Source organism: Bidens hawaiensis, unplaced genomic scaffold, assembly GCF_021521415.1.
Source record: "Bidens hawaiensis isolate Kalapana, Puna unplaced genomic scaffold, B.hawaiensis_p1.1 tig00001412_1, whole genome shotgun sequence".
In the NCBI taxonomy this organism is placed as follows: Eukaryota; Viridiplantae; Streptophyta; class Magnoliopsida; order Asterales; family Asteraceae; genus Bidens; species Bidens hawaiensis.
Genome location: NW_027491079.1, coordinates 3297636 through 3315342, shown reverse-complemented (window position 1 = coordinate 3315342; position 17707 = coordinate 3297636). Strand labels below are relative to the sequence as shown.

General features: G+C 36.5%; 1 protein-coding gene across 1 annotated transcript; it reads left to right on the top strand.

Annotated features, from left to right (window-relative positions):
- The first annotated feature begins 5029 nt into the window (after positions 1 to 5029).
- LOC143574566 (glucomannan 4-beta-mannosyltransferase 1-like) lies at positions 5030 to 7445 on the top strand. The gene is made up of 9 exons (XM_077059159.1): positions 5030 to 5535; positions 5618 to 5716; positions 5794 to 6046; positions 6133 to 6243; positions 6319 to 6455; positions 6526 to 6639; positions 6721 to 6920; positions 7004 to 7198; positions 7286 to 7445. Exons 1-9 carry the CDS (start codon positions 5221 to 5223, stop codon positions 7443 to 7445), a joined length of 1584 nt encoding a protein of 527 aa, XP_076915274.1. The 5' UTR covers positions 5030 to 5220.
- Positions 7446 to 17707: the final 10262 nt, after the last annotated feature.

Here is a 17707-nt window from a genome sequence, read left to right as displayed (position 1 = left end):
CCGAAATTTCAAACCAAAAATAGATCTTTACTTAGAACTTTCTATTTATAATCTCACTATCAAGACCCCCTTATCCACCATTAATTAAACTAATTAACATGTATATGCCATTAGCACGCATATGCCATTAACACGCACATATAAACCATGATCTATTAGCAATAAAGAGATCTATAGATTTATTACCTTAATCAGAAATAAGTGAGTTAGCTACTATCAACTTCATTAACTGTTCATAAAATGAAAGAAAAAAAGTATTAAAATGATATAGTTTTTGTAACATATTGAACACATTAACTGTTCATAAAATAAATGAAAAAACAAAGTGTTTGTGGATTGGTCCAACCCAACTCGAAATGTTTCGAACCATACCAAAAATCAACCTTTTTGGCCCGAACATGTTTTGCATTGTTAGTTGTTACCCAACCTATCTGACCTGCCGCTAGTGGGTCGATCTGGGTGATGTATCTCTATTCTCTAACAGGTTGAGCTAAAATACTTAAAAGAAAAGGGAAACGTGTTATATGGGTCGGAACAGGTTGCAAGTCATCCAAAATATACTCAATGCAATAAAACCTCCTCAGTCTCTTTATTAGAAAATACTTAGATAACTTTTCCAATATGGTTTTTTTGTCCAGAGTCCTGACATATTTAGACCCATACTTAAAAATCAACCTTTAAGACCCGAAACTACTGTCAAAAGGTCTTTTAGAGATTTAGTTTACAGCAAAGTACTTAATTAGACTATGTATAAAGCCATCCATTATAATTTCTATAGAATGAAGTATGAATGAAAGAAACCAAATCTGATACTAAAAAGAAAAGCACAAAAAGGATCAAGAAATCGGAAATATGAATTAACCCAACAGGATTGAAGCTTTGCATGAATTATAATCATATGGTAAGAAGATTAGAAAGTAAGTGAAAACAGAGTATATGTGCAAAAAGTTACAGCTAATCTGATTATGTGTAAAGCAAAGAAATGAGATATCAAGACTGCAAATAAAAATTACTATGACATGATATAAATACCTTATCTTCACATCTTTAGAACACATCAAACTCAAATGTCAATAAATATATTCAAGTATAATTTGGCTTTACAATCTTCTAATTTGGCCCACGCATTTCAAGACCAGATCTAGTTCACTGTTAACCGACCCATAGCCTAATTGAACCTACATGTAAAACCGATTTACCATAACCGACTTAACCAAACCGACTGGCAACCAAATTTTGGTTATGGTTACTATTTTGGGTCAAAACCTACCAATGCACACCCCTGTCAGGGACGGTATCTCACGTACGTACATATTCTTAAGAAATGCTTCACCTCCAATAACAAGCATACACATAATCTTAGTCTAAAATGTGCAGAGCGTTCCAATGCTTTTTGATCCTAGAAGCCAATGCCTGATGCGTGAGGCGCACACATCACGTCCGCAGGGTGTTTTTTTATAAAGAAAAAAAAATAATAAAAAGTATTGATAGACAGTTTTGTTGGGTTCGTAGGCCTTGTTGGCCCGGTTTATTATATGAAGTCAAAAGAGGAGACGGGTGTGGGCGGTCGGGCCCAAGCCCGGCCCGGTTTAGATTTCTTGCATAATAATTTACTAACCCTAGTTCAGTCTCTATATAAACAACATTATGTACTTGTAATATTTGGTCACTCAATAAAGATATACCTAGTTGCCACCCGTGGACGTAGGTCAGTTTAGACCGAACCACGTTAAATCCTCGTGTTCGTTTATTGCTTTCGTGTCGTGTTCGGTTCGTGCGTGCGTTTAATCCTAACAAGTGGTATCAGAGCTTAGGTTCAGATCACGCGAAGAACACGTTGAACCAGCCGAGTCGCCGCCAAACCATCCAGCCGCCGCCACCCTACTGCGCTAGGGTTCCGCCGCTGCTCCGTGCTACAGTACCGCCGCCGCCGCTACAGTACCGCGCCGCCGCTACAGTACCGCCGCCGCTGATTAGGGTTCCGCAGCTGCTGGTTCGTTTTTTCTGATCAGTTTCGGTTTAGCAAAGTACGAGCTAAGAACAGTTGAATCGATTCCTATTTTCATTGAAGAACAGTTTTAAGTCAGAAGAAGCGTTAAAGAAACGGAGAACCAGTGCCAACCGCGTTTGTCAGGTTTTATCGTTTCGGTTAAAGTTTCTGTTTTCTGATTTACAGTTCGTTATTCCGCTGCACGTTTAAAATAGGTTGATTGTTTAACAGAGTTCAGTTGAACAGCCGTTAAGTTCAGGCTCGTGCCATTGTTGTGTCTGTCTCTGTTTTTATCCAGTTTTTCGTTTTAGTCATTGTTATGGCAGAAGACGGAAAGTTTTCGATACAGAAGTTTGACGGACAGAAGTTCGGTTGGTGGAAGATGCAGATTGAGGCACTACTTTGTCAGAAAGACTTGGATGTAGTGTTTGAGGATGAAAAACCAGAAAAGTTGTCAGAAGCAGATTGGAAGAAGTTAGACAAGAAAGCTAGGGCTTGTATTACATTGTCGTTGTCGGAAGATGTGGCGTTTAACGTCATGAAAGAAACCACAGCCCGTGGTATGATGGACGCACTATCCAACATGTATGAGAAGCCTTCGGCAGCGAATAAGGTCTATCTTATCAGAGAGCTAGTGACAACTCGAATGAAAGAGGGTGGGTCAGTTACAACTCATATCAATAATCTTAATTCGATCTTGTCCCGCTTAGTGTCAGTTGACATTAAGTTTGATGATGAAGTTCAAGGCCTCTTGTTATTATCCTCTTTGCCCGACAGTTGGTCGCAAACAGTGACTGCAGTTTGTAGTTCGTCTACAAATATTACTTTCGATGGGATTCGAGATCTGATTCTGGGAGAAGATTCAAGACGCAGAAGTTCAGGTGAATCATCAGGCAATATGCTAGTCACAGAAGGTAGAGGTAGGGGAAAACAGCGAGGCAGTGGGAGCAGGAAGAGGAGTCAGTCTAAGACTCGTAAGGATATTGAATGTTGGGGTTGTAAAGAGAAAGGACACTTCAGGAATCAGTGTCCGAATGGTAAGAAAGAGGTGAACGTTACAGAAGACGACACAGATGACGGGGTCAGTAGTGATGAGGCTTTGGTTTGTAGTGTTGAGAGTAGCGTTGATGCTTGGGTGATGGATTCTGGTGCATCGTTTCATGCCACTCACTGTAGTGAAACGATGAAGAATCTTAAATTTGGGGATTTTGGAAAGGTTCGACTAGCGAATGATGATATTTTAGAGGTTACGGGTATGGGAGACGTTGGTTTGATAACTTCAGCCGGTACTTCTTGGACTTTGAAAGACGTGAGGGTTATTCCAAGTTTGAAGAAACGTTTGATTTCAGTTGGGCAGTTGGATGACCAAGGGCACGATGTTAAGTTCGGGAATGGGCAGTGGAAAGTAGTCAAAGGGAATCTTGTGGTTGCTCGTGGCAAGAAAATGGGTTCGTTGTATATGGTCGATATGTCACCGAAAGGAGTGGATCCAGTTTTGGTGAAAGACAAAATCCGGTTCACAGAATCTCGTGGGCAGAAGAAGGTTCGTTTTGCAAGTAACAAACCCAGAGCCAAAGTGAAGATTCAGGATGAACGAGCTAGGAAGGTTAAATCAGTTGGGGGACATCGTGACAGTGGGAGCACAGATCGTGTTTCAGTTACAGTTCCAGGTCGACAGTGGATTAAGAAAACCAGTATTCCAGCTGAAAAAGTCTCTCCAATGAATTACTTGCTGAATATGGAGAGTGTTTGTTCTCAGGTTATCTCAGGATCCGGTAGTTCGTTACAGTGGGAGCCGGTAGGGACAGAGAACGGGTCAGGGGCAGTTTCAGCCGTGACTGACGTGTTGGAGCTCCGGGGAGCTTCAACGGGCCTTCAGGTTAATTGATGAGAAGGCGGTGGCAACTAGAAGAAGTTTAATGTTCAGATTACAGAAGTACAATCAGGAGTGCAGACGAGAGTACTCAAGGCCTCCGAGTGGGAGATTGTTGGGTTCGTAGGCCTTGTTGGCCCGGTTTATTATATGAAGTCAAAAGAGGAGACGGGTGTGGGCGGTCGGGCCCAAGCCCGGCCCGGTTTAGATTTCTTGCATAATAATTTACTAACCCTAGTTCAGTCTCTATATAAACAACATTATGTACTTGTAATATTTGGTCACTCAATAAAGATATACCTAGTTGCCACCCGTGGACGTAGGTCAGTTTAGACCGAACCACGTTAAATCCTCGTGTTCGTTTATTGCTTTCGTGTCGTGTTCGGTTCGTGCGTGCGTTTAATCCTAACAAGTTTAACTTGTTAACTTTTAAACACTAAATATAAGATACTCATCATCTCTGGTCAAATTTGTTCAATCGATGGTCTAAGTTGTTCAAAAACTCACGCTCATTGCTCAATCGATGGTTAGATTTGTTCAATAAGATTTGAAAAACTCATACCCATTGAATTCGATGGTCCAATTTGTTCAAATATTGGTCAACTGCATAAGGCGCCACATAGAACGCATTACATGCGCATCATGGAATCATGTAGCACCAACTGAAACGATGAATTTCCATCGCTGCATCGTGCATTATGTGCGCCCAATGCGTGCATTTTTAAACCAAGCTTATAGTTACACATTAATCTCCTAAGATAAACTTAATGTCTTAATAAACTTATGGTTTGAGAAAAATGCATTCAGGATCCTTATCACCTACTTAGGGGTCTAAGATTTTGATGACCGTATTACTCGGTGAGACAGACAGCTAGCAAACAATATGTAAAATTAGGCATTTGATGGCGAACTTAAATGAAAACTAATCATGAGTTGCACCGAAACCAAAAATAAATTTTTTTACACACATCCTACGCGAGCATTACGCTAATGCATTGAATCTCTCAATTACGACAAAATATTCCAGCTAATTGCTTTAAAACTTTCTATTTATAATCTCACTCTAAGGTTCGCCACTTTATCACCATTAAACTAATTAACATGATCTATTAACAATGATAAGATTTATAGATTTATTACCTTAATCGGAAATGAGTTGGCTACCATCGACGTCATTGTCGGTCGATTTGCCAGATGGCCATTTTAGCGGTACACTCGATGCACCACCATCTTCCACCTAAGCCAGTGTGGCATGTCAGCATCTTCAACAAAGCCGAAGCCTTTTCTATTTAAAGCACAACTTTCAATCTTTCTAAGCACCCTTCTCTAAACAATTTCTGTACTCTCAAGTCTTACCATGAGAAACCTCTTTCAAGGTGAACCAGAGGTGAAGTCACCATATGATTTTACCGGAAGTTTTACTGACATGTGGAGAGAAATGCGGGTGAAAATGGTGATCCCGCCATTGACAATTGCAATATGTATATGCGTTATGATGTCAATAATGATGTTTATCGAGCGTGTATACATGACCGTTGTGATTCTTTTGGTGAAGTTTACCGGTAAGAAGAAGTACGCTCAATATAAGTTGGAAGCATTGAAAGAAGATCTGGAGTTGAACAGAACTTATCCCATGGTATTGGTTCAAATACCTATGTTCAACGAGAAAGAGGTATATATATAATTAAATGTTTAATTTAATACATATATGTACTAAATAGTATTTCAAATAATCTAACTCACATTCTTATCAGGTCTACAAGCTCTCTATTGGAGCTGTCTGTTCGCTTACATGGCCATCAGACCGCCTAATAGTTCAAGTTCTTGATGATTCCACTAATAATATCCTAAGGGTAAATTACCTCAAATTTTTAAAATCTTAAATGATGGAAGGTAAATTATCTATTTGGTGATTAACTTGGTTATGCAGCAACTGGTAGAGCAAGAGTGCAAAAAATGGATAGAGAGAGGCGTAAATGTGAAATATGAAACGAGAAATAACAGAAATGGATACAAAGCCGGTGCTCTTCGTGAAGGATTAACTAAAGATTATGTGTTGGATTGTGAATTTGTAGTTATATTTGATGCAGATTTCCAACCAGATAAAGATTTTCTTTGGAGAAGTGTACCTTATCTCCTTGAAAATCCAGAACTTGCTCTAGTGCAAGCTCGATGGAAATTTGGTAAAACTTACACTGTTACTCCTGTTAATAGTTTAATTTTCAATTTTTAATATTATAAATTTATAACTAATATGTGTTCTTTATAGTAAACGCTAATGAATGCATAATGACTCGACTCCAAGAGATGTCACTAGCCTATCATTTCACTGTCGAGCAAGAAGTCGGTTCTTCAACTTGTCAGTTTTTTGGGTTCAATGGTAAGCCATATTCAGAAAAATATAACTTTAAGGATTGTTAATATGAAAATAATAATATTTTTATGGTGATATAAGGGACTGCTGGAGTTTGGCGTATAAAAGCAATTGAAGATGCTGGTGGCTGGAAAGATAGAACCACAGTGGAAGATATGGATCTTGCGGTTCGGGCCAGTCTCAAAGGGTGGAAGTTCGTGTTTGTTGGGGATCTAGATGTGAGTTACATTATAAATAAAATCTATTAAATTTTATTAACACAAAATGCTAAAATATTCTATTACATAGGTCAAAAACGAACTACCAAGTACCTTCAAAGCTTATCGATATCAGCAGCATCGGTGGTCATGTGGTCCAGCTAATCTGTTCAGAAAGATGACAAAAGAAATAATCTGTTGTGAGGTATCACTAATTACTTACGTTTTCTTTTAAGTTAAAAGTTAGTAACAGTTATAAATTAGATTATCTTACTTCATTATGCAGAGGGTGTCAGCTTGGAAGAAGTTTCACGTCCTCTACGCATTCTTTTTTGTGAGGAAGATAATAGCACACTGGGTCACTTTTTTCTTTTACTGCATAATTATCCCAATAAGCATTATGGTCCCAGAAGTTCATCTTCCAAAACCAATAGCAATATATATACCTGCAACAATCACCCTTTTGAACTCATATTGCACCCTAAGGTGATGAATCCCAAAATAAACAGAATTAAACCATAAAAGAACTCAATAATTAACGATTTAAAGTCACGTCTTTTTTCACACAGGTCACTGCACCTTCTTGTACTATGGATCCTGTTTGAAAATGTCATGTCGTTTCATCGATCTAAAGCAACAATCATAGGACTTCTGGGAGCAAACCGAGTCAATGAATGGGTCGTGACTGAAAAACTTGGGAATGCAACGAAGCAGAGAAACAATACCAGGCAGCCAAAGAGAACAAGGCCACGTGTTTTCGAAAGGTAATTTAGTCACAAATGTTGATTATATTGACTAATTAACATTTTTTTATCATTTGCATAATGCTAATAGTTTGAAATGATAAACAGGCTTCTTTTCTCAGAGTTAGTGATGGGCTTGTTCCTGCTATATGTAGCTTGCTATGACCTTCTCTTTGGGAAAGATCACATGTTTATCTATCTATTACTGCAAGCAATTGCGTTCTTTGTTGTGGGACTTGGTTGTGTAGGCATAACTGCCCCCAATTAAAGAAGCAAGTTTGTGTCTATCAGAATAAAAGTGTTTATGTTCAATAAAAAGTTATAGGGAACTGTGGAAGTGCTTAAAGAACAAAAAATAAGCAGGTGCAAGAGCATGGATACAGACGGTAAAGTAATTAGTTATATAAGTAGTATGCAATCTGAATAAATCTGTGTGCTATCTGTGCTGTAATAAGTTACCAGATAGTGAAATAAGTTGTTCTATATATCATATAGTTTGTTAGGTTAAAGTTTTCCAGATCTGTAATAAGTTGTTCTATATGTAATAAAGTTTGTTATGTTAAAGTTTTCCAGATCTGTAATAAGTTGTTCTATATGTAATAAGTTTGTTCTGTTAAAGTTTACCAGTTCTATATATCATAAAGTTTCTTATGCTATAGTTTACCAAATGCTAGCACAATGATTCTTCAGATGGCAAATCAACAACTATAATTCATAGTAGTAGCTATGGCAGAAAACGAACCAAACCGAACAAGGCCTTGTTCATGTTTGTTCCTTAAGCTTACAGCAGACAAGCAAGGGTTAACAAAATTTCTTGTTCGTGTCGCTCAATTAGAAAATGAACTTGTTCATGAGCGGTTTACAGCCACAAAGGAACACAAACATGTTTTGTTTGATATGGCTAACCAAGAATGGTTCGGTCTGGCTACCAGAGTTGTGTTTTTAACATTCATATTCATATGTTAAATATACATATAAACGAATCACATAATACTCATATATATTTTTCTTATAATTAATTGCTTAATTCTGTATGATAAGATTAGAAAAGTCATTAAAAATATATTAAAATCCTTTAACGAACAAACATAAACGAACACATTATCGAACGTTCACGAACACAATTGAACGAACACAGCGTCTGTCCATGTTCGTTCATTTAGTTAACCGAACGAAATTCCTTGTTTCTGTTCGTTCATTTATCAAACGAACGAATATAATGAACTTTCCACCAAACAGTTCGTTTACGCCCTAGAAGTAACTGCATTTGCTAAACTATTAGACTGAGCATATAGTGTTTGAAATTAAAAGTACTAACATAAAAGTATAATCATTAATCAGTTAATCATACGAGCAGATAATGAAGCAAGCTAATGCCTCAATAACAATAAGTTGATTATCTAGCAATTTAGGTCAATTAATCAATGGAAGTAACATGTATGAACAAATAATGGCGGTAGAAAGGAATAAAGTTACCAACTGCTGTATTTAAATCGTGGCTCTCTGATCTAATTGATGAATAATGTGGATCGATTGAACACAAAATTAACAATTATTATAATATATTGCCTGTGATTTAGGAGAGAAAGTTAAATAATATGAATTAGGGTTTACGATGGTGGATAAACGACGGTGACCGTTATCGTACAAAAAGAGTAACGGTTTCACAACATGGGAGGTAGCGAGGCAGAGGCGTTATAATATTTTTTAATTCATTTTGATTTCGCATTCTTTATTCAAACACCAATTTTGCTGTTTAGACACCTTGGCCTATCTATACGAGTCGTATAGCTCATACTACTCGTATAGGTGGCAGTTTTTTGTCAGTATCCGTTGACCAGTTAATACGAGAAGGCCTATACGAGTTGTATGAGCTATACGAGACAATTTGAAATTTCATATACGAGTGAAAGCCATACGAGTTGTATGGGTTATACGAGATGAATTTTAAATTATTTTCTACCGACATTAGTAGCACTTATTTGTAATAAATAAAATTTTTCAAACGCGAATACGAGTACTATTGGCTACACGACTTAAATTATTAAACACTAGAAATTCTCACTATAAAAAACACTTATGCTATAACTTTTCTAAAATAAATATTTTATCGGATTTTTCTTATGATTAACTGAGAAATCAATTATTTCTCGTCTCATTGAACATATGGAATACCCTACAACATTATAAGTTCGTTTATAGCTTACTTCTACACAACTGAATATTAACTATTTATTTTTTAATTAAATTTTTATGAAAAATACAATACTAGTTATTAAAAAAGAATAAACTCTTAGATTTTCAGTCTATTTCTCTCTCTCTCCTTTTTTTAAAAAATTTATGATATGCTATGAAACACAAACACTGGCGTAAATAAACATAATTAAAGGTAAGCATTCCATCATTAAATTACTTAACATAATTAAAGATGAGCAAATACATGATTTTAACATATTCTAATCGAACAATCTTCAAACAACAGGAGCGTCTCGAGGCACCGACCTTTTATAAGTCATCATTCGATCTGTTCTGGGTAGCCGTTGTTAATTCTTTTCGTACAATGTACAAGCTAATATCATAGCCCCTGTGAACACCAATATATGATGTTAAACGTGGAATGTCTTCCGCAGTACTCAGTGGAAGTAATCCTATATCCAGATCACTCGTCGGTGGTTTAAAGTAGAACCACATATTGTTGGTGTTTTGATACCCAAAGTTTTGCATTATTAAATTCATCTTGAAGACTTTGAAGTTTTGAATTTGTGGGAAGTCCACATAATTTATGGCGTCGTTGGCGTATATCTTTCTTGGCAAAGCTGTAAAACGATCATAGTGGTAGATCTTCAAAGTAAAGTACCATGGTCTATCAGCGTACAAGTCATTTATCATTTTAACTACGTGATCGTATTCTTCATCGCCTTGGCTTACGCATCTTATACACCATGATTTTGGATAGATATCTTCTGAGTAGTTAAATCCATCGTTAGGTGACGCCATAGGGTATAATTAGGAAAGAAAATAAGTTAAGAATGAGAACAAATGAAAGTGGATGAAATATAATGAAAACAAAAGTTAATAGATGAAATTTATAGTGAAGATAATGGGGTGGTTCCAGCAAGGTGTTCCAGCTAACTGACAACATGACCCACTATCCAGACACACAAACATCACCTATACGAGTCGTTTAAGGTTCAAGGACTCGTATAGATTGTGTGTGGAGAACTATAGTCGTTAAATAAGGTGACGCCAATTTGATTGTACCAGAACACCTAACTGTCATAGTACAATTGTATGAACCGCCATGATCACACTTTTGCCAAACTTTAATGACTTATCCACCAGCGTTTGTCTTCGAACGTTGGGTTACTACGACAACACCAAGTTCATGATTTATCGTTTCCGCCTACTCCTGAAGATGCTATATTCTTACACTTATTTCCGTTTTCACTTGCGAGACGAGCCGCCACTTGACCTCAAGGATTTGCTTATATACTTTGTTAATTTTGATTCCTATAGTTCATTATTTTTGATTTCCAAGTTTTCATATAAAAATTTATTGTACATATCTTAAAACCCACACAATGGGACGGATTATGTGGACCATCCAACGATAAAGGTAATTATGAGTCGACACGAAATTATCCAAGTTCTCGCATGGAAAACATAATAAGTTCAGTTGTATGCAATAACTCAAAACTTGAAATGATTTTGGGAAACAGGACAAATGCATTAAGATAAGGGCATTGTGGATACGTCGCTGGTATATTGTATATATAAGTGTCCTTGTCATATTATCCATTTGGCGTCTTTCGGTCCATTCAAAGATCGGCGTTATTCCTTTTATTTAATTACGCATATATAAATTTTAACAACCCCGTATACTAGTTGTTTTCTTTAATTTTTTTTTATTTTAATTTCAGGACGAAATTTCTAAAAGTTGTGAATCCTGTAAGATTCGTTAATTTCAAACCCAAAAACTCGATCCATTTTAAATCTTCGATTCTGTTTATATATATATATATATATATATATATATATATATATATATATATATATATATATATATATAAAAAGTTTCGTTTCATGTATTTTATGTGACATTTGTTAACTTTTATTATTTGTATTTGTGTTTTGTATTGGTTAAATCGACCTGTTTGATCGTTTCAATGTATTCTTGTGCATCGTTCTTCATTAATATAATGTTCACGATGATTTGCGTTTATCGTTCGTATGTTTTTGTAAGGCCCCGTTACCGGTAACCCTACTTTCGTGTTGGATTTACTCATAAACACAGCTCTAAATATCAGAGTTAATTAAAACATTAACGCGGAATGTAAAACTTTCATAAAACATTACATAATTCATAATTTGTCTCAAAACATTCATTGTCTTTCCCATTAAAGCATTAAAGTTAAAACATCATAAGTCTTCAGATGCCCGACTCTTGTCCAGTGCCATGTGTCTCCTCAAGCAAGCTGCCTCATCCTACTCACCTGCGTGCATACTAAAAGTCAGCTACGCTGAGTGAGTTCTAGATAATCACATAATCATACCATTCACATAACATTATATTCTTTCATTCATACTTTCATACTTTCATACTTTCTTACTTTCTTACTTTCTTACTTTCTTTTGTATTAACTTACCTTCATATCTTACGTTATAAAGAGCATTACGCCCTACATTCCTCGAGTATTATTAGGGCTCGGTACCCTCTTTCCTCGAGTATTATTAGGGCTCGGTACCCCCTTTCCTCGAGTATTATTAGGGCTCGGTACCCCCTTTCCTCGAGTATTATTAGGGCTCGGTACCCTCCTTCCTCGAGTATTATTAGGGCTCGGTACCCTCTTTCCTCGAATATTAGTAGGGTTCGGTTCCCTAGTTCTCGAATATTAGTAGGGTTCGATTCCCTCTTCGTTACCATACAACCATACATCATACCTCGAGTATTATTAGGGCTCGGTACCCTTTCCGTAACCATACAACCATACATTATCATTTCTTTCTTTTATTATCTTTATCACGTTCATACACATAAACATACATAACATACTTACCTTATACATAGCGTTACAACCTGACAGTACGTGCAATATCCGAAGATCGTTCACGTTCCATCAAGCAATCATTCATACTTTCATATTAGTCACACAAGGCATACACTTATCTCTTAGGATAAGCGTATTAACAAACATATCGAGTATGCACACAGCCCCGAAAACATAACACATAAATGGGGCTAGAAACTCACCTGAACACGGTTACGTTCTCCGTTGATCGTAATCCCTTTCTTCAGTTGTGCACGGCTGACTGTATAACAAGTATACATATCAATTTAACTATCACTACTTATAACATCTTTCTAGTCTTAATTACTACCCACAACGAACGGGGGTCCGGGGGCAGCGCCCCTGGCAGCGGGGTCTAGGGGCGGCAGCCCCTAGCGGGGTCCAAGGGGCAGAGCCCCTGGCTGGGGTTAAGCTGCCAGGTCAGCTTGGAAAAATTTTATTTTCGATAACTGCCTTAACACATTTTCCATTAGGTTTTTTAATTTATTTTCTAAACGAACTTCACTTCAGGCGAAGTTAAACCTCGGGCGAACTTGGCTTCAGGCGAAGTTAAACCTCGGGCGAACTTGGCTTCAGGCGAAGTTAAACCTTAGGCGAACTTGGCTTCAGGCGAAGTTATCCTTAGGCGAACTTGGCTTCAGGCGAAGTTATCCTTAGGCGAAGTTGGCTTCAGGCGAAGTTATCCTTAGGCGAACTTGGCCTTAGGCGAAGTTACGCTTGAAGGCGAAGTTACGCTTGAAGGCGAAGTTCATCAGGCGAACTTAATCTTGCAGGCGAAGTTATCGCGCTGCAGATCTGTTTGCCCATAAATCCTTCGTTTCTTAGCCAAATAACTCGATTTTGGTACCCACGGAATCGTATGATCGGCGCCTACAAATCCCAACCATCAAATCGGCCTAAAATCGACGTTTTAGGGGTCCGATTTGGGCAGTTTGGGTTTCGGGTCCGGTTAACCCATCCAATCCTAACCATTTTCAGTAATATTAGCTTTGTTGGATTTGTTCTTACCTTACCAACTCAGATCTATCAACAAAATCTCGGGTCTCGGCTTCGAATCTTGATCGGTTAGAATGTGTGTGTTTTGAGTGTGTGAAGAAATAGATGTAAATGAAGATATTTTTGGGATTTTGGGGGTATTTATATCCCTGAAATCCCATTCTTATTTAACCCATCTCAATTAATCCACGTCCAAGACCCGCTCCCTACCCGATACTAATTAATTACGCGAAATCACTAAACATAACTTCATTTATTCATCATTAAAATTTTTAGGATGTTACAGTTTTCAATTCATTTTGTTCAATTAACGAAACTCCGAAGCATTAAGATGTTTTCACACCTGCTTGCTTACACCATTATGTCGTGTTATATAATTAACAATGAAATCTTGTTTCGTGTTAAATAATTTTCAGAATATTATATCGTGTCAAATAATTTTCATCATGCGAACTTGTGAGAATCTCGGTACGTATGAATTTTTACCCCATCTGTACAAGTCATATAATCTACACTACTCGCATAAAACTAGTCATACACATGCTCTTTTAGATTATACTACTCGTATAAGTATTTAGTCAGGTCAAACACCGTTTGAGAAGCTGGTATGTATGATCTGAAAAGGGTGCATAAAGATTAAAAATAACTCGTATAGGCTATACTAGTCGTCTAGAGGGTGTATGGACAGTATACGAGTAGTATAGGCTATACTACTTGTATAAATATCAACATCGTCTCGTATAAATCATACGACTCGTTTAAAAATCTGGTCAAACACTTTTTCCAAAAAGCTGGTGGGTTTCAGAGTACAGAAGTCTATACAACTCGTATAAGCTATACAAGTCGTATGAAGGGTGTCTGAATTTTAAAGGTGGGTGTCTTATTAGCAGGACCCTTTCTATAAATGCTTTTACAAAACGTATTTTATTTAAAAAAAAGTTAGATTTGTTTATTAAACTTTTTATAAATTCGGCACTTTTCATGATTTAACTTCTCTAATACGAATTATATCGTTTATATATATAAAAACATTTACAGATATATGAATCATTTTTTGTCCTTAAAACTTATTCGGGTTCATTGTTAAAAACACGTAGATGTTTAACTAAACCCGGCTCGCCTTCTTTTTCTCCGACCATATATTTTTAATCAAAACCATATCGATTTTTTTACTGCACATTCTTTGACTAATCCAAAGATATCTTCCGCTGATGATAGGTGCGATTTATTCCGATTGTACCAGTTATGTTCTCATAATACTATTCTGCTTTAGTTGTTACCATATTTTTAGTGTATTATCTAATGTTGTATCGAAAAAAATATTTAGATATTTATCATTTATTTTTTAGTTTGTGAATTATAGTTGCAATTTAACTTTTTACTTATTTAATGCAATATTCAACTTTGTTTATCATTCTTTTAAGTTGTTCAACCCGTGTAGGACACGAGTACTAACCTAGTTCAAAATATATCCGAATTTTTGGATTAGGACTTTTTTGAAAATTTAAAATATTATTTATAAATTTCGGATAATTTTTGGATGTTTTGAATAATTTTCGGATATTTCGGATATTTCGGATATTTTGAATAGATTTCGGGTATCTCGGACATTTCAGAAAAATTTCGGATATTTTGGATATTTGAAATATTTTTAAAAGTAATTCTTAATATTTTTATAATTATTTTTTTCAGATATTTTGGATATCCGTTTCACTATCCGGTCGGATATCCGAAATTTCGGATTCGAGTTCGGATAGTGAAATCCTCTATCCGAAAGGTCCAGATATCCTAAAGTTCAGATATTCAACTTTGAACGCCCCTAATGAGAGGTGTTAACGGTTAATAATGAGCAATAAAAAAACGTGGCGTATCAGTCAGCAATTAAAAGTTCTACAATAAAAATGATGTATTGGTAAAAGCCTAAGAAAAAAACCTTACAATCATTACCTAATCAAACATTCTCTCTCACAGCCTCTCGTTGTGTACACAACGAGCGCCTCCGAAACAAGCACGAAAATGAAGTAGGAGGCGGTGTGCACCTCGTTATGACCACTATGTGTGGTCTTGGAGAATTACCCACTCTTAAGTATATTACAAGTTGTTTGTGTCTTGTATTCTTCGCCTAGTAAATTTTTGTCAAAATAGGACTTAAGGAAGGATCAGGCATTCGTCAAATGTATTTAAGTTGTTAAAACAAAATTGACTAAACTTGATTTTAAGCCCTCTTATGATAAAATGATTGTGGTTAATTGAAACCTCCACCGTTAAAAGAAGATGAAAAATGAAATTTCAGCCAAATAATCAACTATTTTAACCAAACTCTATCTTGCACGCTTACATCAGTATTTCATTATTTTAGCTATCATTTTAAATACATGTTAGCTCATCAAATAGTTTTTAATTTTTCACTCATAATAATATAATAACTTACTACATGGCCCATCACTTCGGGTTCATATGTAATAGTTTAACTGACTTTCGCTTAATCAACCTTGCACGCCTCTGGTTGCTATAATTATCAATATAATTCAACTGGAAATTTATTTCTAGTGTTGGGGAAATTTTGCTACACATTTTTCGTTTAATTCAACATTTCAAATTAATATTTAATTCATACTAACTAACCATGGGCATTCTGGCCTAATGCTAGCCCGGTTGCTTATTCTAAGAGAGGTCATCGGTAGAGCTTCAGTGCATGCGACGGGCAGTGGCGGATCTTGAGCATTAAGTATGGATGGGCCGAAAGTCACGACAATCAAATATTTTTTTTTCCTACTTCTAAGTATCGGGTCAGCAATTCGGTTCGGGTCAAACAATAATTCCAAACCCTAACATACCAAATTGAAAGAAATACAAAATGGTGAAATGCGAATTACCAAACCTGGTCTCTGCTTGTTTTGTTGACTGTTTCGATTAATCGATTTCACTCTCACACAAGTCAGTTTTGAACCTCAGGCCTCAGTAGACAACGATAGTGCCCAATCAATCAATTGATTTGACATCCAAACGATTTCATCAATTCACTTGCTTGCTTCTCAGCTTCTGTTTTGACTTCTGTGCCGAACCTCATAAGTCAGTATTTCACACAACGGCCATCGCACAATGGAACCTCCATTTGTTGTTATGTTCAAACATCAAACATGTGTTAGGGTTGGATTTTGGGCTTAATGTTTAGTTTTTTTTTGTAAAGTTTATTTGGGTTTGGGGTTGGTCTTATGGAGTTTTATTTCTTAGCATTCCTTTCTTTATCTTTACGTTTATTTCGTAAACGATTTTTTATCTTCGGCTTTAACCAAACTTTACATTTATAAAAATTCAAGCCTGGCCCGGACTCAAATAATATGAATGGGTCGGACGCAAATAACTTGGTTGAGCCGGACTCAAATACATATATATATTTTCTTGATTTTTTTTTAAACTGTAAAAACCGATTTTTAGTGTTAGTTCAAATTAATTGTTTAAAGTCTTTTGGATTACATCGAAACAGAAGGCAAGCGGGCAACAAGCTGCGCTTATAAAAATCCGCCAGTGGCGACGGGGACGGTTTTACCGAACGAAAAACGTGATGAGGCCGTGGCCCGGTTCAACCCGTATAAAAATCCGCCAGTGGCGACGGAGACGGTTTTACCCAGCTATTGAGGTTTCCGTCTAGAGGGTTCTTGAGAAATGCCAAATAAATAACTAGGGAGGTAGAAATCCCATTACAGGTAGACTCGGAATTAACGTTTGTTGTAAAAGAAATCATATTAACTTCTACAAACATAACGTCAGGGTAATTAAGCTGAATACAATGATATTAGTTAACCATTTAAGTTACTAAAATGCTTGGGCTTGATAATATTAAAATGGTTAATTAGCCTACTAGGTATTAATTGGGCCTCATATATAATGGACAAGCTCGGCTTATTGGGCCTATTGTATACAAGGTGGCCTTGCAACATGTTGAATTAAATATTTCATTGATTTTGGCCCATTTTGTTCAATGGGCTCCTGTTTAAGAAATGAAGAGAAAGACTGGCTCCTTTTTTTTTGTTTTTGTTTTTTGATCATTTATCTCGTTAAAATCATTTTTTAACACGTGCCAACAAATTTATTCGTGATGCCCAACTCTAGTGTTAGTGCACACATGGCATTTTTATACATGATCATACTCGTGACCTTAGTGCCAGTTCTCGTAGACAATGACATGTCTTTGCATAACACATAATGGGCATCTGATATGTCTTTATTTGTCTACTATCGATTGCGGACAATGTTCTTCGCTTATCACAACTTAGAATTTTGCTTGATCTATTACATATATCACACAGTCTAAGTTAATGCAAACATTGTAGATAACAAGGGTCGGCCCTAGGCATGGACGAGGTGGACAACCGGCCTAAGCACGTTTTCTCTTAGGGCACTGGTAGAGATAGAAAGCAATATTATGAGATAAAAAGATGAGTGAAATTTAGATAGTCGAGTT

Excerpts from the sequence above, each read along its gene's own strand:
- LOC143574566 (XM_077059159.1), top strand. The coding sequence starts at position 5,221 with ATGAGAAACCTCTTTCAAGGTGAACCAGAGGTGAAGTCACCATATGAT. Across the intron at positions 6,047-6,132 it reads GCAAGCTCGATGGAAATTTG|TAAACGCTAATGAATGCATA; the intron begins GTAAAACTTACA and ends TGTTCTTTATAG. Across the intron at positions 6,640-6,720 it reads AAGAAATAATCTGTTGTGAG|AGGGTGTCAGCTTGGAAGAA; the intron begins GTATCACTAATT and ends TTCATTATGCAG.